We start from the raw sequence: 22,740 nt of genomic DNA, 5'->3' as shown, positions 1-22,740 counted from the left end.
TAAATCGACTAGCAGTTGAGCAAGATATAATTAAAGTTGAAAAGCTTTCATGACAATGAAATGACAGGATAAGAGGAATCGCGTGTGATGTACATTACAAAGGGAATTTCATTATTGACTTTGTATGATAGTGAGCCTGTAAAACATGGCTGTAGAAAACCTAATTTGTCCAACATTTACAAGCAGAGGAAAGGGAGATGCCAACATTCAGTTTGTTTTTGAAAGCTTAGCTTCTGTTATTTTGCACAAACCGAAAGGGGGGAAAAGGGAACAGTAACAACATGCCTAAATGGATTCTGATAAAGATGCCTGCATCGCCAAAGAGTTCAATGCACGTCAGCGGCAATCATCCTTTAATATCTTTCTTAGTAATAACCGACTGGTTATATTTAATGTCTTGAAAAAAATTAAGCCAATAGTATAAAAAAAGTAAAAAAATATTAATACGTTCTTACTTTGGCCCAGTTCAGTCTTTTCATGCTGAGTTCAGGTTTAAATTCCTTTTTGGGCTTCAAACCAAATGGAAGAGGATGTACTGGTGGAGAGCGCTGTCCCATCAGGAAACCTGGAGGTGGTGGTGGTGCAGGAGCTCCAAACATAAGGGGACCAGGTGGTGGTGGGGGAGGAGGTGGTGGCGGTGGAGGTGGCACACCCCCCAATCCAGGTAATGGTGGAGGTGGTGGGGCTGCAGGCATTTGGACTACAGAATTGCCTTGATTTGTTGATCCAGAGAATACATTAGCACCAAACTGAAGGAAAAATAAAAACGTTAATTAGAATCCAGTGTCATTTCCATAACCTATTTTCCTAAAAAGACAGATTATGTGACTGTACCACCTAAAGAGCAAGAGTTCTCTAAAAAACAAATACAAACCATATGTTAAAATAAATACAACAGTGAAGCCTTTTAAAGAAACTTTACAAACACTGAACCATACTGAACATAAAAGGCATGAATGAACTGCCAAAGGAAAACATCAACTTGACACAAACAAAGAATAAAGTTGTCAGAGAGTCCAAGAAATCTGTCACCTTTATGCCAGAGGATGTGGAATGTTGATGCATCTGTGTGATAATATTAATCAGATACCACTTGTTTGCTAGGCTACCAACTGCTTAAACTAACAGTTACTGGTTAGTCTAGAATAGAGGAAAAAATAATGGCCTTTGTTTAGTTGCTAAATCTGGAAATCAAATAAAGACTTCATTGATCTATAAATAGACTGCTTACATATTAAAGCTAAAACCACTGGTATCATTTCTGGTTATATCATATAGTTATGAGTTCTCTTTAATTTGATGTTTGGCATGTCCCTGGTTATCAAACTTGGTGTTTGTTATGATGAATTGAGGTACTTGGTCTAAATTCACTATCATTCTTTTACTGAGGAGTGAATGGTGGAAAATGCAAACCACAAGGACCTTCAGATCCTACCTAACACAAGTACCATCACAGGCCCATCTTCATTCATTGGTAAACTATACATGATGGTAATACTTACAGAAAAGACAATAAAATAAAACCTGAATGCTATCAAGAAGCAGAACCACTATTCTCATATTAGCCTAAAGTTGGTCTCAATTACAATCTCTTTTGGATTTGAAGGTTGTTGGAAATCGGGCTACTGGTTGAGATAGGGTGGATTGAAATCCTATTCAAACAGCAACCACAATCTCTTTCAGGGTGAAACACGCGCAAGCTCCAAATCACCTGTGCTTAACCCTCTAGTAGCTTGGCATAAATCAGTCGGGTTTAATATTGAGGCCATGAGTTAAGTAAATATGCAGCACTTCAAGAAGTAATGAAATTAAAAAAACAAGAAAAGTCCCAAACCAACTTAAAAAATAGAGTAAAACGTAATAGATTTGAGACCAGGATAATAAAACCTCAATCAGTACACCCGGAGATCTGCAGTTTCAGAATTTTAAGTAAAAATAGTGCCTAGAAGCACAAAGCGCCAACTTTGGTTATTTGGTCACGCCAGACCGAAGAGTTGCAGTGGCTATGGGATGTCCTGAAAGGAGGTACGTTCTGTAGGAAATGTTCTGATGGGCTGGGGTGCCAAGTCCTGTGAATGGGATGCATTGAACAGCGGATCCAAAGTGATATCTTGCATGGCAATGTGTGTGTGTTCTGCTGGGACCACAGATGAGCTGGCATAGTACCTTTAGGCCCACTTTCAAGGGTCCAGGACATAGGTAGCACCACTTAGGGGGACACAACTCACAGCTGGCATAGTTCAGGTCCCAGGTTCTAGGTTGTTGGAGCCTGTTCTCTACATGAGGCTCTGATCAAGAGGCCAGTCAACAGGCCCTTGGAGTCACTCTGGTGGTCCTGGGTTCAAGATGCAGGTCCAGTCCTTCACCCGGGCTGCATGAAAGCAGATTATCAGTCTTTCCTGCAGAGCAGCGCAGCGCAGCAATCCTCGCAAGTCTTCCACAGGCCGAAGGTGCACTGAAGAGTTGGTTCCGATGGTCCATTGTTTATACCTAGTGCCTACTGGAAGTAGGCGAAGGTTCTGTAGGTTTTCACCGTCAGAGGTGCTTGAAATTTTCTGCCTCCCTGCCTTGTCCCCAGATTGCCTGGAGTCACAATAGATTTGTATCGAACTCTTAGTTCATTGTGCTTAGGTAGATCCTTTGTGATGCGCAAGTGTGGTAGGGGACAGCTCCTCTCCCTCATCAAGTGAGAGATGGCCCATCTTGCCAAAACCTATGCTTCTTTGTCTCACTGTCTGGGATCAATTGCACAAAGACCAATTGCCAGCTACACTTAGCCATGGGACTCAAAAAAGGCTGCAGGCACTACGCGGTTGGGACAGGAAAATGCGAACTTTCTAAAAGTGGCATTTTCAGAAAAGTGGCTTGGAATCCAACTTTACCATTAAAGAGGGATTTAAATTACAATTCGTGAGACACCAAGCTAGAGACTCCTACCTGCTCTCGATTGACAGTTATCACTTACTAAATATAACTTGTTGTCAACCTATGGGAGAGGCAAGCCTTGCAGTTAAGTGTTTTTGTGTGTTAGCTCACTAAATGGAGGAATTTGAATCTGCCAGGAATTGCCAAATACCTGTTCCTATACCCAATTTATCTCCAGTGTTCAGTATCCAGTGTGCAGACCAAATGTCTAAACCAGAAATTGCTACTGCTGATCCAGGATTACAAAGCAGAGAAGACACGATTGCTGTAGTAGGAATGCTGAGCCAACTGTCCTGGTGTTCAACAGACTTCAGGACATTTCGCTAAAAATCTAATAATTTGCTGCAATTTGTATCTACATGGAGCACCAGTTTGTGAGGAATTATGATGATGTGCTGGTCAAAATCCCTTAATGAGGAGTTGGTGCTGTCGATACGGCCATTCTCCACAGTGAAAATACTAACAGCATCATTCAGATTCCAGAAGATAAATGTTATGGGTTTACGGATTAAAAATCCATCCCCAATATATAGGACATATTTGACATTAAAATCAACATAAAAAGAGCAGGTAATCATAGCACATTTCTCATTCTAATAGCACAGTGCTCTTAGCTACCACCCAACCAACATACTTAAAAGTTAAAGACTGAATAAAAAAACATGATTGTTTACACTGTCTAGGATTCACATGCCTCAAAATTGGAACCTAAAGCAGCTCCCAGCAGGCACATAAGATATATTAAACACCAGAAAATGCACAGTGGACTGGGGAGAACTAAAATCACAAGGACAAGGTGGTAAAATCACATTATAATTAACAGGAACAGGAAAAGCAACCACAAAGTGCACGGTATTGCATCTTAACTGTGTCAACAAACATCTTTGGTGGCTGTTTGGAACCCAGACAAGATAAGGTTCTATCCCAGGGCTTGCAATTATTAAAATATGTTTTTTCACAAGGGCTATTGTGAGATCTCAATACTTGCGGTCTTGGTCAATAAAAATAATCAAGTGAAAATGCCTCAATCAGGTTAGTAGAGTCTATATAACAGATCACAAACAACAAATTAATTACTAAAACATATCACAATGCAGTTATCAACATCAGAGTTCAGCAGATTCCCTTCTCACTGAATCCTACACTCCGTATTTATCTCAATACGCAGTAAGTTAGCGTCACGAGTCCTCACTTTAAACCAATGGGAAAGCTTGTTAACCATTTTATCGTTCCTCTCAATTTGATCTGACCTGATTGAGATTACCCCTTTAAGGAAAACAGCAAATGGAGTTGATTCAGGCAGCAGGTGTTGTTCTAAATGTTTCTCAAATGTGGACATTTGGGAGGAAAAGATGGTCTATTTCCCTCTGAGGGTGCAGACAACTGGTTTGGAGGCGGTTATAGTTTTTGTGCTAGTCCAAAGATGTAAAAGTTGAGGCGTCAGACATTAATAACTAAATCAGCATCCTCCAACTACAACTTTGAAAGTTGACTCTTAATAGAGACCAGTCTCTGATGCCAGAGGTACTTGCTGATTTGGATAGTTTGGATTAATCTAGACCTGTAATGCCTTTTGAGTACATATGAGGTAGAAACATCACATGCAGATTTTTTTTATAAATCTACATTAAGGACTTTACATAATATACCAATATAGCCTGCTGCACAGGCCTAGTGTGAGGGCCTTTAACAACTGGTACAGCCTGAGACAGAAGGGCTATAAGGCTATTAGAACACTGCACTCATTAAGGGTACAATGTTTTAAATTATAAAGGGAGAAACAGAAAGACAAACATTTTAATGTTGGAGCTGAAGGCTTATACAAGCTAATGTAAGCCTGGATCTATCTACTCCATTATCTTCAATGGATCTCTCAACATTTTAGTGTTCTAATATAGCCTTGTAGCTTGACTTGGTGGGCTATACTGGCTATTGAAGTCCCACTCCAGTGTGGGAGGCCCGAGCCAAAGGCTAGGGACTTTAACAAGGGAGCAGGCCCCTAATGGTCGATATAGACCACTCCGGCAGGCTATAAGGCTATTAGAACATTCCGCCCCATGAGGGCAGATAATTCTAATTAAAAAACACAAAGGCCTTTCGGAGTCTGAGAAGGCTGAAATCCCACTCAGGTTCCAAAGCCTTTGTTTCACAGCTCTTGCTGTGGATCATCTAAAGCAAACAGTGCGCACAGAACCTACGCTGTTAGCTGTTGAACATTCACAGTAAGAGCTATGAAGAACTTAAGTCAGCCCCTGGTTCTCCCATGGCTCGGCTAAACTTTTTTCTAGTTCAGCCTCCTTCCAAGGTAAAAGTGATTCTGTGAGCGATGGGAGGAGGAAGGGGGGAGGCTCCATGTTGCCCTGCAGCAAAGCCTCTGCCTTTCGCTTTCTCTTGCCCACTCCATATATCTGGAGAGCCAGGGCAAAGATAAAGGCATAAGCTACGGACTAGAACAGTTAAATGTTGAGAGCAATGTATATAGACCGCTGCAGCTCCACTGTCTTGGATGGAGCGCTCAACATTCCAATGTTCTTATAGAAGCACCCTACAAGACCGTCGGGGGTAAGGTTTCCTATTTAACATACTTAATAGATACTTTAGACAAACAATTGAAAATCAAGATTAACCTCAAAAGTAGTTACTGTGTTACATAAATCCCAGATCCTTTCTTTGGGCATGCTCATGTAATGCTGAAACTGGGCTTAAATCTAAACGCTCCTTATTGAATCATTACATTTGTAAATGCAGCAGAAGGCTCTCTAACTATTTACCTTTTATGTTGATTATTTGCTTTAAAGTTTGTTTTACCAAGAAGGATATTTCTTCAATCGATTTTAAAGAATAGAATAGAAGCAAAATACTGAAAATCTATTTTGAAGCAGTAGAATAGTTAAAATAAAAGGTACAAATGAGTAAATATAACAAAGCAAAAACATTCTTAACAGTAATGAAAGGGTTCCTATCCAGCTTATTTGAACTTCCAATGTACGTGGGATAACCACCCCTTCGAAGCCCCAGGCTGGTTGGCACATCATGAAACTCTTCTGATGTATCATGAGTATCTCTATAAAACTGCAAGCATTAAGTCTATTATTTTAGCCAACTTATTAAAACATCTTAACTTTAAAAATGCACTATTTGAACCAATTTTGTCTGTACCTTCTTAAGATAAGTCAGACTTGTTCATTCAGTGCCTGTCTGAGCTACACCGATTTCAAAATTCATCAGCAGACCAAGAGCCCATTATTCATGCATAGATGGGTAGATATTCACAGGATTCCTGTTGCACTTTTGTTATCTCCATCTGGCCATGCGTAAGTGTTTCAACCGGCGCAAGACGTGCACTACATTAGAAATGAAACCAGCATGTGCACAAATAAGCACGCCCATGTCTGGTAATGAAAAAACGGGAGCAGTCGACAAAAGTTTCAATATTTTAATTCACGAACTAATTAATGCACGAGAAAAACCAACGCCAAAAAGTAAAAGGTGGCTCTGTGTAAATGTTATCGACTCGCCCACAATGTTTTGATGATGATGATAAAGAAAACCGGATGCTAAGGAAGCTTGTTCATTAGACACATACAGCAGGGCCACATTTTTAACCAGTAGAAAAACATAATGAACTGCTTAAATGTAACCTGCTGCCAGAGCTGGACATCGGAGGAGGAGGCAGGTCTCATTGTACGTGTGGACTACGTATCGTCGTCTAACTATCACAGGCGCGAAGCTCATCATAACAGTCTCTATCTTGGAATGATAATGAGGTTTATGTAAAGCTCACAAAGCGTGCAGCATTGTCTTCAACAAAATCTCATGCAATGCGGACCCCTTCCATAGCCAGCTGGGACTCAGCCATTTCAGAAATACAAACGCATCTCACACACATGGCAAAAAGACAAGAGCCCTCCACTCCGTCAGTACTTCCTTTATACGCCAGTAACCACCACGGTCTGGACCGCGGGCTCCTCGCCAACAAAGTTTTAATAACCACAGTAAAATACATCGCCAGCATCTTCTTCGCCTGGCTAAGCTCCATATAGCTGTAGGATGTATGTCTGTACATACGTGTTTATTTTGCTTGGAGAGTGTGCTGTATTCAATTTCTTCTAGACGTGCTCAAGTGTGGTCATAGTGTTTCAAGCATGAAGGAAGAAAGCAGGTCACGTTCTCATAAGAAGCAGTTTGGGCGCGTGCACGTTTTGGAAGCTGTTGAGCGAGCGTAACTGGGCTGTGCCATTACGCCTCTTAAACGGGAAATAAAAGGGTTGATATTTTTCTACATAACAAAGAATTATGACTTAAAGTGGTGCACAGTAAAATATACAAGCTAAGTGCACTGAGGAACGCAGTGATTTATGTATGCCATATTTTATCATCGGTTGAAGGTATATGTTACAGTATTTTAGAAATAAATACAGTTTTTTAATAATCATATTTGATATAAGAGACATTTAGAAATGAATTTAAGCTGCAAATGTATTCATGTTTAATTAGTTAGCTGGAGTGAAGACCCATAATATTTTTCTGTGTTTTAATCTTCAAAGTGCAGTTGCTTTTGAAAGTTTTTCAGAAGCTGCAGGAGTCGGGATCAGACACCAAGTTAATAGGTAGCTCACTGTTTGAGATAAGAAAAGCACAGATGAATGCACATGGAAGCTGTGATGAGTATCCTGGGCTGGCAGCTGTAACTCTTGTGAAATTCCAGAGCACAAGGGTGTACCAAGGTCGCAGCCAGAGACCCAGAAGGCCAAAGTGTCAATTAAACGGAGTATAATTTGTGGTCATGTTTTGAACTGGAGAAGGTGTTTGCCAATTAGCTCATCCCTGGAAGGAATGAGGATTTAAGTGTGGTTTAGATAGCGGTAGGATTCAGATTCCATCTGCCCTTAGTTGAGAGCGGACCTTACTTAGATACTTCTCTCGAACTCAACATGGCTTCATGCAGCCATACTTATCTTGATGGAAACTCTCCAGAAGTTATATCTGTTGACTGCCTTCCTGAATCCACAGATTATTAGTATAGTGAGTGATTTAGATTAATGATTAGGTGGGAGAACTTGGATTCATACTCCATGCATCAATTGTTTTTCCTCATTTTCTGCATTATCTCTATTTAACCCCTTCCCCGCCACGGACGTAATGGTTACGTCCATGGCAGCGCCCGTGTGGCGCCATGGACGTAACCATTACGTCCTGAATGCTTCCCTCGGGAGAAGCGCTAGCGCTCCTCCCGAGGGCCGCCCCCCCACCCCCCTAGGTCAGGGCTGACCGGGGAATCCCTTCCCCTTCCACCCCCGACCCCCCCCACCCCCACCTGTGACGTCAGCGCGCGAGCGCGCGCTGATTTGTCACAGGGGCCTCCCTAGTCGCGCTGGAAGCAGAGAAAAAGAAATGCAAAAGCATTTCTTTTTCAATCACTTGGGAGGCCCGGAGGGGCTTCAAAGGGAAGGAAAAGTATTTCCTTCCCTTTGAAGTCCCTCCGAGGGTTTCAAAAGCCGGATTGCTTGCAATCCGGCTTTTGAAACCCCACTAGACACCAGGGATTTTTTTTTTTTCATTGAAATTGACCAAAGGGAGCGACCCCTTGGGCAAGGGTCGCTCCCAGGGGGGGCATTTTTTTGAAAAGGCCTTTTCTGCCCCCCCTGGGCAGGGACCATTTTTTTTTTTTTTTTTTTTTGTTTCATTTTTTTTTATTGAGGTGGGGAGCGACCCCTTAGGCAAGGGTCGCTCCCCTTGGGGGAAAATTATATTTTGGCCATTTCTGCCCCCCTTGGGGGCAGATTGGCCTATTTTGATGAGGCCAATCTGCCCCCAAGGGGGGTAGAAACCACTAGACACCAGGGTTTTTTTTATTTTTATTATTGTTATTGACAAAAGGGAGCGACCCCTTGGGCAAGGGTCGCTCCCAGGGGGGGCATATTTTTGGGAAGGCCTTTTCTGCCCCCCCTGGGGGCAGATCGGCCTACTATTAGGCCGATCTGCCCCCAGGGGGGGCAGAAACCTCTAGGCACCAGGGACCATTTTTTTTTTTTTTGGTGGGGAGCGACCCCTTAGGCAAGGGTCGCTCCCCTTGGAGGAAAATTATATTTTGGCCATTTCTGCCTCCCTTGGGGGCAGATTGGCCTATTTTGATGAGGCCAATCTGCCCCCAAGGGGGGTAGAAACCACTAGACACCAGGGAGTTTTTTCTTTGCGTGAATTTCACGCAAAGGGAGCGACCCCTTAGGCAAGGGTCGCTCCCTGGGGGGGGAGGGCAATTTATTTTAGGCCATTTCTGCCCCCCCTGGGGGCAGATCGGCCTATTATTAGGCCGATCTGCCCCCAGGGGGGGGAAGAAACCTCTAGGCGCCAGGGCAAATTTTTTTTTTGTGTTTTTTTTTTTTTGTTCTTTCTTTTTTTTTAGAGATGGGGAGCGACCCATCAGGCAAGGGTCGCTCCCCTGGGGGGGCAAATTGTATTTAGACCATTTCTGCCCCCCTGGGGGCAGATTGGCCAATTTTAGGTCAATCTGCCCCCAAGGGGGCAGAAACCACTAGGCACCGGGGATTTGTTTTTTGGCGCCAATGTCACGCAGGGGGAGCGACCCCGTAGGCAAGGGTCGCTCCCGGGGGGGGGGGGGGGTTGGGGGGGCAAATTTATTTTAGGCCATTTCTGCCCCCCCGGGGGACAGATCGGCCTATTATTAGGCCGAACTGCCCCCCGGGTGGGGGGCAGAACACTCTAGGCGCCAGGGCAATTTTTTTTTTGTGTTTTTTTTTTTTGTTGTTTCTTTTTTTAGAGATGGGGAGCGACCCATCAGGCAAGGGTCGCTCCCCTGGGGGGGCAAATTGTATTTAGACCATTTCTGCCCCCCTGGGGGCAGATTGGCCAATTTTAGGTCAATCTGCCCCCAAGGGGGCAGAAACCACTAGGCACCGGGGATTTGTTTTTTGGCGCCAATGTCACGCAGGGGGAGCGACCCCGTAGGCAAGGGTCGCTCCCGGGGGGGGGTGGGTGTTGGGGGGGCAAATTTATTTTAGGCCATTTCTGCCCCCCCGGGGGGCAGAAACCTCTAGGCGCCAGGGGAATTTTTCATTTTTTTCTTTTTTTTTTTTTTTTTTTTAGAGATGGGGAGCGACCCATCAGGCAAAAGTCGCTCCCCTGGGGGACAAATTGTATTTAGGCCATTTCTGCCCCCCTTGGGGGCAGATTGGCTGAGTTTAGGTCAACCTGCCCCCAAGGGGGCAGAAACCACTAGGCACCGGGGATTTGTTTTTTGGTGCCAATGTCACGCAGGGGGAGCGACCCCGTAGGCAAGGGTCGCTCCCGGCGGGGGAGGGTGGGGGTTGGGGGGGCAAATTTATTTTAGGGCATTTCTGCCCCCCCCCCCCCTGGGGCCGGCTGAGCTACAGGCCAAACACCACAGGTAGGCACCTTGCAAAAAACACCTCTGTTTTCTGTGAACAAATATGTTGTGTCCACGTTGTGTTTTGGGCCATTTCCTTTTGTGGGCGCTAGGCCTACCCACAGAAGTGATGTACCATTTTTATCGAGAGACTTAGGGGAACGCTGGGTGGAAGGAAATTTGTGGCTCCTCTCAGATTCCAGAACTTTCTGTCACCGAAATGAGAGGAAAAAGTGTTTTTTGGGCCAAATTTTGATGTTTGCAAAGGATTCTGGGTAACATAACCTGGTCAGAGCCCCGCAAGTCACCCCATCTTGGATTCCCCTGGGTTTCTAGTTTTCAAAAATGCACTGGTTTGCTAGGTTTCCTCAGGTGTCGGCTGAGCTACAGGCCAAAATCCACAGGTAGGCACTGCTTTTTATAAAAAAATGTGATGTGTCCACGTTGTGTTTTGGGCCCTTTCCTTTCGTGGGCGCTAGTCCTACCCACACAAGTGATGTATCATTTTTATCGGGAGACTTGGGGGAACGCTGGGTAGAAGGAAATTTGTGGCTCCTCTCAGATTCCAGAACTTTCTGCCACAGAAATGTGAGTAACATGTGTATTTTTAGCCAAATTTTGAGGTTTGCAAAGGATTCTGGGTAACAGAACCTGGTCCGAGCCCCGCAAGTCACCCCTCCTTGGATTCCCCTAGGTCTCTAGTTTTCAGAAATGCACAGGTTTGGTAGGTTTCCCTAGGTGCCGGCTGAGCTAGAGGCCAAAATCTACAGGTAGGCACTTCGCAAAAAACACCTCTGTTTTTTTCCAAAATTTAGGATGTGTCCACGTTGCGCTTTGGGGTGTTTCCTGTCGCCGGCGCTAGGCCTACCCACGCAAGTGAGGTATCATTTTTATCGGGAGACTTGGGGGAACACTGGGTGGAAGGAAATTTGTAGCTCCTCTCAGATTCCAGAACTTTCTGCCACAGAAATGTGAGTAACATGTGTATTTTTAGCCAAATTTTGAGGTTTGCAAAGGATTCTGGGTAACAGAACCTGGTCCGAGCCCCGCAAGTCACCCCTACTTGGATTCCCCTAGGTCTCTAGTTTTCAGAAATGCACAGGTTTGGTAGGTTTCCCCAAGTGCCGGCTGAGCTAGAGGCCAAAATCTACAGGTAGGCACTTCGCAAAAAACACCTCTGTTTTTTTCCAAAATTTAGGATGTGTCCACGTTGCGCTTTGGGGTGTTTCCTGTCGCCGGCGCTAGGCCTACCCACGCAAGTGAGGTATCATTTTTATCGGGAGACTTGGGGGAACGCTGGGTGGAAGGAAATTTGTAGCTCCTCTCAGATTCCAGAACTTTCTGCCACAGAAATGTGAGGGACATGTGTTTTTTTAGTCAAATTTTGAGGTTTGCAAAGGATTCTGGGTAACAGAACCTGGTCCGAGCCCCGCAAGTCACCCCTCCTTGGATTCCCCTAGGTCTCTAGTTTTCAGAAATGCACAGGTTTGGTAGGTTTCCCTAGGTGGTGGCTGAGCTAGAGGCCAAAATCTACAGGTAGTCACTTTGCTAAAAACAGCTCTGTTTTCAGTGATATGTCCACGTTGTGTTTTGGGGCATATCCTGTCGCGGGCGCTAGGCCTACCCACACAAGTGAGGTATCATTTTTATCGGGAGACGTGGGGGAACGCTGGGTATAAGGAAATTTGTGGCTCCTCTCAGATTCCAGAACTTTCTGCCACAGAAATGTGAGGAACATGTGTTTTTTTAGCCAAATTTTGAGGTTTGCAAAGGATTCTGGGTAACAGAACCTGGTCCGAGCCACACAAGTCACCCCTCCTTGGATTCCCCTAGGTCTCTAGTTTTCAGAAATGCATAGGTTTGGTAGGTTTCCCTAGGTGGCGGCTGAGCTAGAGGCCAAAATCTACAGGTAGTCACTTTGCTAAAAACAGCTCTGTTTTCTGTGATATGTCCACGTTGTGTTTTGGGGCATATCCTGTCGCGGGCGCTAGGCCTACCCACACAAGTGAGGTATCATTTTTATCGGGAGACGTGGGGGAACGCTGGGTGGAAGGAAATTTGTGGCTCCTCTCAGATTCCAGAACTTTCTGCCACAGAAATGTGAGCAACATGTGTTTTTTTAGCCAAATTTTGAGGTTTGCAAAGGATTCTGGGTAACAGAACCTGGTCCGAGCCACACAAGTCACCCCTCCTTGGATTCCCCTAGGTCTCTAGTTTTCAGAAATGCACAGGTTTGGTAGGTTTCCCTAGGTGGCGGCTGAGCTAGAGGCCAAAATCTACAGGTAGTCACTTTGCTAAAAACAGCTCTGTTTTCTGTGATGTGTCCACGTTGTGTTTTGGGGCATATCCTGTCGCGGGCGCTAGGCCTACCCAAACAAGTGAGGTATCATTTTTATCGGGAGACTTGGGGGAACATAGAATAGCAAAACAAGTGTTATTGCCCCTTGTCTTTCTCTACATTTATTCCTTCCAAATATAGGGGTGTGTGTAAAAAAGACATCTATTTGAGAAATTCCATGTAATTCACGTGCTACTATGGTCACCCCGGAATTCAGAGATGTGCAAATAACCACTGCTCCTCAACACCTTATCTTGTGCCCTTTATGGAAATGCAAAGGTTTTCTTGATAGCTATTTTTTACTCCTTATATTTCAGCAAATGAATTACTGTATACCCGGTATAGAATGAAAACGCACTGCAGGGTGCAGCTCATTTATTGGCTCTGGGTTCCTCGGGTTCTTGATGAACCTACAAACCCTATATATCCCCGCAACCAGAGGAGTCCAGCAGACGTAACGGTATATTGCTTTCGATAATCTGACATTGCAGGGAAAAGTTACAGAGTAAAAAGTAGAGAAAAATTGATGTTTTTTTCACCTCAATTTCAATATTTTTCTTTTTCAGCTGTTATTTTCTGTAGGAAACCCTTGTAGGATCTACACAAATGACCCCTTGCTGAATTCAGAATTTTGTCTACTTTTCAGAAATGTTTAGGTTTCTGGGATCCAGCATTGGTTTCATGACCATTCCTGTCACTGACTGGAAGGAGGCTGAAAGCACAAAAAATTGCACAAATGGGGTATGCCCCAGTAAAATGCCAAAATTGTGTTGAAAAATTGGGTTTTCGGATTCAAGTCTGCCTGTTCCTGAAAGCTGGGAAGCTGCTGAGTTTAGCACCGCAAACCCTTTGTTGATGCCATTTTCAGGGGAAAAACCACAAGCCTTCTTCTGCAGCCACTTTTTCCAATTTTATTGAAAAAAACAACATTTTCCCTGTATTTTGGCCAATTTCTTGGCCTCTTTCAGGGGAACCCACAAAGTCTGGGTACCTCCAGAATCCCTAGGATGTTGGAAAAAAAGGACGCAAATTTGGCTTGGTTAGCTTATGTGGACAAAAAGTTATGCGGGCCTAAGCGCGAACTGCCCCAAATAGGCAAAAAAAGGCCTGGCACAGGAGGGGGAAAAGGCCTGGCAGCGAAGTGGTTAATTAGTTAAGTTTCATATTGTACGACGTTTTGACACTCTGTACATTTATAATATGATATTGAGACTCATATATGTAAGTTTGACTTTGGTCTAAATAAAGCCCTTTGAACTATAGTCTGGACTATAAGATTGAACGTGTGACTTTTTAGTTACACTGAAATTTAGAAATTTTGATTCATTGTTTTTTTCACCCTTCGAAGCAGAGAAGAAAAATTAATCAACTCCAGAATTCACAATTAGGACCCAGACCTGGATCACTATATAGTGTCAGACAAACAAGCCCTGTAAACAGCACCTTTGTATATAATAAGAGTGGAGACTTCACTTTATCTGTACACCGAGGGGGCAGTAAGCTCTTTCGCAAGAGCAGGTGACTTGCTACTTTCTGAAGTCTAAGCAATGAGTCAGATATGTGGCAGGGTGTTGTTACTGAACCTGGGGACATAATTGAGTCTTCCACCTTCTAATCTGGTTTTGTTAGACATTTGTGAGTTGCCTAGCTTCCTAAAAAAGAATGTTATCTGCCGGTAGGGTGAAATGTTGGAGGCTACTGCACTTAAGGCCCAACAGTTTTTGATAACTGATGGCCTAAGAATGCTTTGGGGGAGTGGGCTGTGTTTGGTTATGGCGGGAATCATATGGTTGCAATGCTTTAGACCTTTGATGAGTAAAGCAGCAGCAAATAAGCATATAGGACACACTACAGTGAAGCCCTTCTAGTCCATCCTTAAAGCAAAACCCTTGACCCCAAACAAAACACATTAACACTCCCTGTACATCACTGACCATGCCCACTACAACTATGTCAGTGTCTTTATTTATCTTGTTGAAATGAAATGAACATCCTTCTAATCCCTCTTAAGAGAAAGTTTGCACCTAAATCACCTAATCCCCCAATCACTAGGGACCAAACTTAACAAAACCTATCACTCTCTTCTCTAAAATTTGAGCTTTCTTTATAGCAGCTGTGTAACTAAGACTGGATACATTTTTCCATTCACACATTTAGAAAACTAACACCCTCAGAACTAGAATGTGCTCCCAATACTGCAAATAGCAAAACCCTCCTAAAGGTGGAAAGTCTACAACTTATGATCACTCTCAGCTATTGCTACTTTGTCTGCTTTAGCCAAACTGCAATGTCATCAGATCTCTTCACAATCACACTCAGCTTTCCAAAATCCTTCAAACCCACCTCCTCCATTCAATCTTCCTTCACATCAAAACTGTACAGCACAAACAATGGCTGTAGTCTAATCTGAAACTTGTCATCCCTCCTCCTCAACCTTCTAGCCTTTCCATTCCTCAGCACAGCAGATCCAGGTTGTTCCCAATACCTGTCCAATTTGCAAGACAAGTTATGAAGCCCCTTTGTCCACAGCCTAAACATACAAACACACAAATACACACACACACTCGCTCATCTTACCCAATTTAACATATTTCTTGTGCCTATTTCATGTCTTTGAAGACACCAATATTAATTATGGATTTTAAAAGGCCCCAACCTGTCCCTATTACTAATATTGAACCTCATATCTGTCTTCTATAAAACTCTGAAATGTTATATGCTCAATCGTCACACAATTTGCATTTCCACCCACGCAACCACAAAATCATGGTTCAGTCAACTGCACTAAAATAAAACTACAATAACTTAGGTTTCAAACTACTCACCACAAAAAAACAGATTTTGACTTTCCCCTTTCTGGAGAAAGTCATCTTCTTGTCATTTGGGTGCCCTATCCAATTACCCAAATCCGATTGTTTTTCTTACCCAATGCACGCTGATGTCCATGTTAACATGTTCCCTCCTACCCTAGGCTTTAAGTCTCTTTCCTTTAGCTCTTAGTCTACAGTACCACCTAAGTGATGATTGTTGTCAGTAATACGTTTCCAGCAGAACACAAAGAGGTGGTGGTAAATCTTCCTGAGCCCTGAGCATGGGTTGGTTGCTTAAGCCAAAGCCATAGTCATGACCTCTTTCCCAATGAGACAGGGAGAGGTGTAGTTGAGCCAGCCTGTCGTCCATTTGCGATGGAGCAGTGTGACATGTGGAGTTGTGGGCTACTTTGTGAACCATAGCACAAACACATTGACTAAAGGCATGCATACTGTGGTCTAGCATTGATAACACGATTCTGTAATATGCAAGATAGCATCTGAATGTTATTGAGGATGAAGCTAGTGCTGGAAAGATTGGGAATCATGATTTGTATATGAGCAATTGATGTGAGGTGAAATTAGCATGTGGTGGGGTGTGTGTGTGTGTAATTGACTGATTTGCGGTAAAGAGTTCTTGACTTGGTGACAGTGTGCTAGAATGCCTTAATTACTTCTGAAGTTATCTGGTGGCACAGGTTACATGATTGGGGCAAGCGCAATTGTGGTTTGTTGTTATGTAAAGTTAGTTAACTGAACAGGTATTGTGTGATGATGCATAAGGTGAAAGTGGTGGGAACAGGGGGTTACGGAAGAGCAAAAGAAAGAGCAGACGAAGGAGGAGCTAGGAAGTAAGAAGATACAAAAAGTTGAAAGTGAAGGAAGGACTGCTGTGATGACGGGTACATTAATGGATAAGATGGGGAAAAGGAAAAAAAGTAGAGAGGTGATTTATAAGGCATGGGACAGAAGGAGGGGAAAATGGATGGCGGAGCAATTTATGAAGGAGCGAGTAATGGAACACCAGATGATGGTGGAGAAAACAACAAGACCTTGCTTGAAGGAATCCCCTCAACTCAACTAGAAACCCTGGAGTGCATGGCCACTCAACTGAAATTATATTCCTTCGATACTTGAGCAGCAATACCTGCATGCCTCCACCTCTCCAACATCTGCAAGATCAGATGACAACTTGTCTTTCACTGAGCATGGCCCTTGACGCCAAAATCCTGGGCAAACTGGACCATACAGTTGTCATCTGCCTCCCACATTACTCCTTTACACTTCTAAATAGTCAAGAAATCTAAAATGTGAAACCGACCACAATCAGCCCACTAACCAGCAGTGTACATCCTACTGCAATAGAGTAACCTGGCTCTCTCCCTTATAAGGAGCCTCCTTTATACATATCTCTCAATCATCTTCAAGGTGATTCACAACACATCTGAGTAACTTGCCAACATCTATATATCCAATCCCAAATGTTCTTTACACTCTGAGAGCAAACACCAACTTTGCTATCCCCATACTCAAATCTACTCTCCCACCTCAGGTTTAGCCAACCAGTGCTCCAAACATCCACAAACAGTATAATAGCTTGACTGCACCTAGTTATGCTATTCTGTATTATTATCTCATCATTTACAGTGGCTTTCACTGGTATCATTAAACTCACCTTCTAATAATCAGTCACAATGGCTGCACACAATCAATGGTAAAAAAACAAGGGACGAATCAAACCTCATATTCAGACCACAATATATAATAAACAATCTGTATTAAACACTCAGGCCCTGATTACAAGCCTGGCAGTCCTGGTACTGCCAAACTCGCCAAAGCAGCGGTCTGGTCTCCATATTATGACCATGGCAGAGCCGCCATGGTCTATCCGCCGGCATGGTGGTGCCGGCAGTCTTAATCCACCAGGGGACCGATGCAAGCAGCGTTGTCCTGTGGATTCCGAGTACCACCATGCAAAGGCTGGCGGTGATGGAGCGCCAGGGGGCCCTGCATTGCCCATACACTTGGCATGGGCAGTGCAGGGGCCCCCATGGACAGCCCTGTTGCGCTTTTCACTGCTTGATTTGCAGGCAGTGAAAAGCACGACGGGTCCTGTCGCACCCGACGCACTGCAACATTGCCGCCGGCTCAATTACGAGCTGGCGTCAATGTCGTGGCCTGTTTTCACTAGCCCAGCAGGAAACTCATAATAGGGCCAGGGGGCCAAAGTGGCGGTTTTTCAACCCAATGAGGGCCTCAGTTAAGTCAGGATAAATAACTCAGTACGATGTGTCCCACTGAACAAGAAAACCACAACCCAAAGTGCCAAAAAACAAGTTATTGAAATAAAGGGTGTGGGGGGGTGGTGTGCATGCACATGTGATTTTTTTTATTAACAAATAGAATTAGAACTATATGATCAAAATCGATAGATCATTTGTTTGTTTCGCATGGCGATGATGTTAAGACTCATGACCCTTCCTCAGCCCTAAAACTGCCTCCTGCCAATTCCCACCCCCTTGGTAGCTTGGCTCAAGCAGTTAGGCTTATTTCAGAGGCAATGTGTAATTTGTACACACACACACACACACACACACAAAAAGTGAAAACACCACAAAACTACTCCACATCATTTTAAACAAATAGCCAATATTTGTCTGAGGAACACAAGACCAAAATGACAAAAATCCAACATACACACATAAAGATAAGAATTTTCAAATAATAAATCTTAGTATAGCGCTTAGAAACACAAAAGCATCAAATAAGGCTATTACAGTGTCTTGACGGAGTCTTTTTCAACAGACCAATGCCACTCGCAGGGGAATGTGGGCTGGCCAGAGAGTCACACGGACCACAGGTACAGTACCTTGGAAAACAATGAAAAAACACAGACATTGCACAGAGTTGGGGAGGTGAGGCTTTGCTGAAGCCGGTGCGGCCTCGGTTCTTGATTGCTACCGGGGAGGTGAGGTGTTGGCTCCTTACCGCTAGGCAGAGGAAGGGGGGCATTGGTTCCTTACGGTTGCAGGGGAGGTGATACATCATCAGTGGTGAGGCATTGGTTCCTTATGGCCTGCTAGTGTTCATGAATCCAGCATGTCAAGATGCGAGGCATTGACTTTGCAGTGTAGCAATCACACCACGGGGCCACAAGTGCTGGGGCAGAGTCAGGGGTCACGGATGCTGGTGACACAGCACTTGGGACTCATAGTGTGGCAGGACTTCGGAGGTGCCGTGACGGCATCAGTCCTGTGTTGCAGGTCGTGGTCGTTGCACTCAGAGGGGGCCACAGCTCTGGTTCCAAAATCGTTCTCAAGACAATGTGGTTAGTTTCTTCGTAGTTGCAGCAGATCTCACTTCCAAGGGCCCAGGAACTGGATTTGACACCACCTGGCAAATCAGGACTCTCAGAAGGAGGGCCCAGGCACTGGCAGATGAAGCTTTATATGTCCCTGAGACTTAACAGGAGGCAAACTCAATTCAAGGAGAACCATGGAAAGCAGGATAGAGAAAGCAAAGTCCAGTCCTTTCACTCCCAGGAGAGAAGCAGCAAGCAGCAGGCAAGCACAACGAAACAGGCAGAGTGAAAGCCCCTCCTACAGCATCTGACTCTTCATGGCAGAATGTCCTCAGTTCAGAAGGTTTCTGACTAATTGGTGTCTGAAGTCCAGTACCTATACCTATTTCTGTTCTTGAAGTAGGCAAACTTCAAAGAGAAGTCTTTGTAGTTCACATGGCCCAGCCTATCTCCACACTGGCCCCAGACACAGAGGATTGGAGGCTGCTTTGTGAGAGGACAGGCACAGCGCTATTCAGGTAGAAGTGTCAGTTCCTCTCACCACTCTAGCTCAGGAAGACCAATAAGCCTGGTGATGGGTTACCAGGATATGCCGGGCACACCTCAGCTCTCTGTGTGACTGTCTAGAGTGAATGCACAAATTGCCTGTCCTGGGTCAGGAAGACAGCTGGGCTGAGGCACAGAATGGTTAAGCAAGAAAATGCCCACTTTCTAAGAGTGCCATTTTCAAACTTACAATTCAAAAAGCAACTTCACTAAAAGATGTATTTTTTAATTGGGAGTTTAGTGATCCCAAACGCCATGTCTCTATCTGCTCCCACTTGGAAATTACACTTAAAAGATATTTCAAGGCAATTTCCATGTTTGCTGTACGGAAGAGATAGTCTTGCAATAGTGAAAAACGAATTTAGCAGTATTTCACTATCAGGACATGCAAAGCATATCAATACATGTCTTACCTTTTAAATACACTGCACCCTGCCCACTGGACTACCTTGGGCCCAAATTAGGGGTGTCTTACATGCAGAAAAAGGGAAGGTTTGCGCCTGGCAATTGGGTGCACTTACCAGATCAAAATGGCAGTTTAAAACTGCACACACGGACACTGCAATGGCAGGCCTGGGACATGTTTGCTGGGCCACTCATTTGGGTGGCACAATCAGTGCTGCAGGCTCTGGGCACACATAGTGCACTTTACTAGGGACTTACTTTTAAATCAAATACGCTAATCATGGAGAAACCAATCTTCAATACAATTTAGACAAACTGTAGGAAGCTGGCTCTCTATATAGTGAACTAAAATTAAGTACAAAGAGTCCAGTGGATCCCCAATTGGTATTGCAGAGGCAAAAGTAGCTATGACTAATGCTCTATTTTGTGGTAGTGTGCAAGCAGTTACACTTATCAGAAGTAGTGCTAAGCATTTGTTGTACTCACAGAGGCAATAAATGAGACACTCAAAGAATAAATCTGAGACAATTAAGAAAAATAACATTTCTTTTTATATATGTTACAAACGCAAGAACTTCATAATCAGGTGAGTAGGTTTTCAAGCATAAATACTTTGAAGCTTCACAAACATCAGCAATTTTTCAGTTCAGCAATGTTAATCTATGGGAAGAAAATAAGAATGCAGTTTTGCAGTTAAGTACACACCTTACACATCCAGCCTTCAGTGTTTTAGGTCAACATCAGGCAAGGTTCAAATCAGTACCAAGACTGCACCAACAGCGGCACAGGGACAGCCAGGTGCAGAGGTCAAATTTGGCATTGGGTGCCCAATGTTAACCAGAGGAGACTAGTGGTGAACTAAGATGCACTGCTCATGGGCGAGTAAAACAGTGTCAGAGGTCAATCTCCTGGGATTGAGGTAAACACAAAGGGGGGGAAGGCACAAGGAGCAGCAAACTTACACCCTCAGTGGCACAGGGACAGCCGGGTGCAGAATGCCAACACCGGGTTGGGCACCCAATGCAAATCAACTGGGAAGATCAGTTTTGGAAAAAGGCTGCAGGCTCAAGCCAGGAGGCTGAATTAAGAAAACCCACAGCTGCCCAGGTAAGTTCTGATACTGCGGGACCTAGGGACAGAGATGGTCCAGCTCCCCAAGGACTAGGGGCTCTGGGTGCAGGGATGTCCTTTGGTGTCCAGACTAGCTAACCAAGCAGGTCACGGTTGGTGGGTGGAGGGTGGGGCGGTGTCTTCAGTTTCAAGCTGCAAGCTTTGAGGCTAAGTCTGGAAGGGGTCAGCCCACAGTGGACTCGGAATCCCTGGGGAACCTTCACAGGACTGGTGGGCCACTTGGACTGGGGCCGTGGGCATCTGTTACACAGGTGGATACAGAGGCGAGTTTGACGTTCTTTAGGGCAGAGTTCTTTTTATTTTAAAGTTGGTTTCTTCTTGAACAGGTCCTGCTGTCCTCAGATTTTGATCTTTGTCGAAGGCAGGCAGTCCTCCCAAAGCTTTGGAGATCGTTTGGCTGCAGGACAGATAGTCTTTTGCCGCAAGACTGTCTAGGTCTACAGACAGGCCGGTAGGACTGTGGCCAAGTCAGTTGTTGTCTGCAGGCTTCTCTGCTGGTGAGACACTGTAGTGTCTGGCTCTTCTTAGGTCATCAGGAATCTGAGTTCTACGGTTCAGGGGAGCCACATAAATACCGAATTCAGGGGCATTACAGGGAATGCCAGATGGTAGCCAATGGGCTACTCAACTTTAGGATGATTACACCCTTTTCATGACCACTTTCGTTGGAAAGTAGGCATAACCCTAACCCCAATGGTCGACATTCCTTCCAAACAAGATGGAGTAATTTAAAAGTTAGTGGCCACTTCAGCTCATCCACCTTAGGGGTAGGTCTGGCATGAAGTGTGCACACCTCCTAATGCGCCTATTTTTCTCGCCAGTCCAGATGCCAAAAGTGGGGTCAGGAACTGGGGTCAGCCTTCTCTACCATTTGGAGAGGTCTGGGTCGCATTACAAAGGCAGCAAGACGTTTGAAGCTCCCCGCCCTGGAATGTCCATCCTGCCTGGACGAGGTGTTAGCCTTTGCCCAGAGCAGGCCTGTGTACTGAGCCCTCGAGAGCCTTAACTGTCACCTAGGGGGGAGGGGGGATGGGGGGTAGGGCAGAACTCTATCTAAGGTGGCTCTCACTGGTTTTGACCAGTAAGTATCTGTGCTAGGAGTTGGTAGGTTTTCAGGGGGCATCTCTAAGGTGCCTTCTGAGTGCACCTATTTAAAAAATCCAGCACTGAATTCATTGAGGATTTATTAATATAAGATGTTTGATACCAAAAATCCCTATCACCAGTGAAGCCATCATGTAGCTGGGGAACTCATAATGACCAGTGTCCAACACGTATGCTTAAAATGCCTTTCCTGTTCACTTGCTATGTCTGAGAATCGACAAAGACATAGCAGAGGCATATCTGATTGTGCAGATATGCCATCACATGTAATATAATGAACCCTGCCTTAGGGCTGTAAGGCCTGCTAGAGGGGTGACTTACATATACTAAATGCAGTGTTTAGGGGACGTGGCACACAGGCTGTGTGCCATGTCGTATTATCAATTTTGGGATCACCTTTTTTTTTTTTTTTTTTTTAATAAACATTTAATAAAACGTCATAGCATGTCAGCAAATTATACATCAGGAGCATTGGCTAACAGTGGATCACCAATTGGGAGCTTAAAACTTCAAAACTGCATTTTGTACACAGGAATTAGTCTTATCTTTGTGCAAGCATCTCAGTGTGTCAAATTCCCCACATTCCCTTTTCCAAGGGGCAAGATTATGCAGGTATGCATTACAGCATTTGTGACACGTTGTCCTGTATAGTTAACACACCTGGTAGCTAGTTGATATCTAGCGGGGGCAATGTGGATGCGTGTGCCAAACTATGCTGCCCCGTTCCCGTCAGGGTTGAAAGGTTATCGTCCTAGCTGGGGGTTGCACTATCTATTACGGCTTGGGTCATGGC

At 44.5% G+C, this 22,740-nt stretch overlaps 1 protein-coding gene across 4 annotated transcripts in view; it reads right to left on the bottom strand.

Annotated features, from left to right (window-relative positions):
- DIAPH3 (diaphanous related formin 3) overlaps positions 1-22,740 on the bottom strand; it is a 1,960,340-nt gene that overhangs the window by 1,123,551 nt on the left and 814,049 nt on the right. For all 4 annotated transcript variants that reach the window (XM_069205304.1, XM_069205305.1, XM_069205302.1 and 1 more), the window contains exon 16: positions 456-749. In XM_069205304.1, coding sequence (XP_069061405.1) covers positions 456-749 — 294 coding nt within the window. The remainder of the gene's footprint in view (positions 1-455; positions 750-22,740) is intronic.

This window comes from Pleurodeles waltl, chromosome 8 (genome assembly GCF_031143425.1).
Source record: "Pleurodeles waltl isolate 20211129_DDA chromosome 8, aPleWal1.hap1.20221129, whole genome shotgun sequence".
Taxonomy (NCBI): domain Eukaryota; kingdom Metazoa; phylum Chordata; class Amphibia; order Caudata; family Salamandridae; genus Pleurodeles; species Pleurodeles waltl.
Note: the sequence above shows the minus strand (reverse complement) of the source record. Positions and strands in the feature narration are given on the sequence as shown.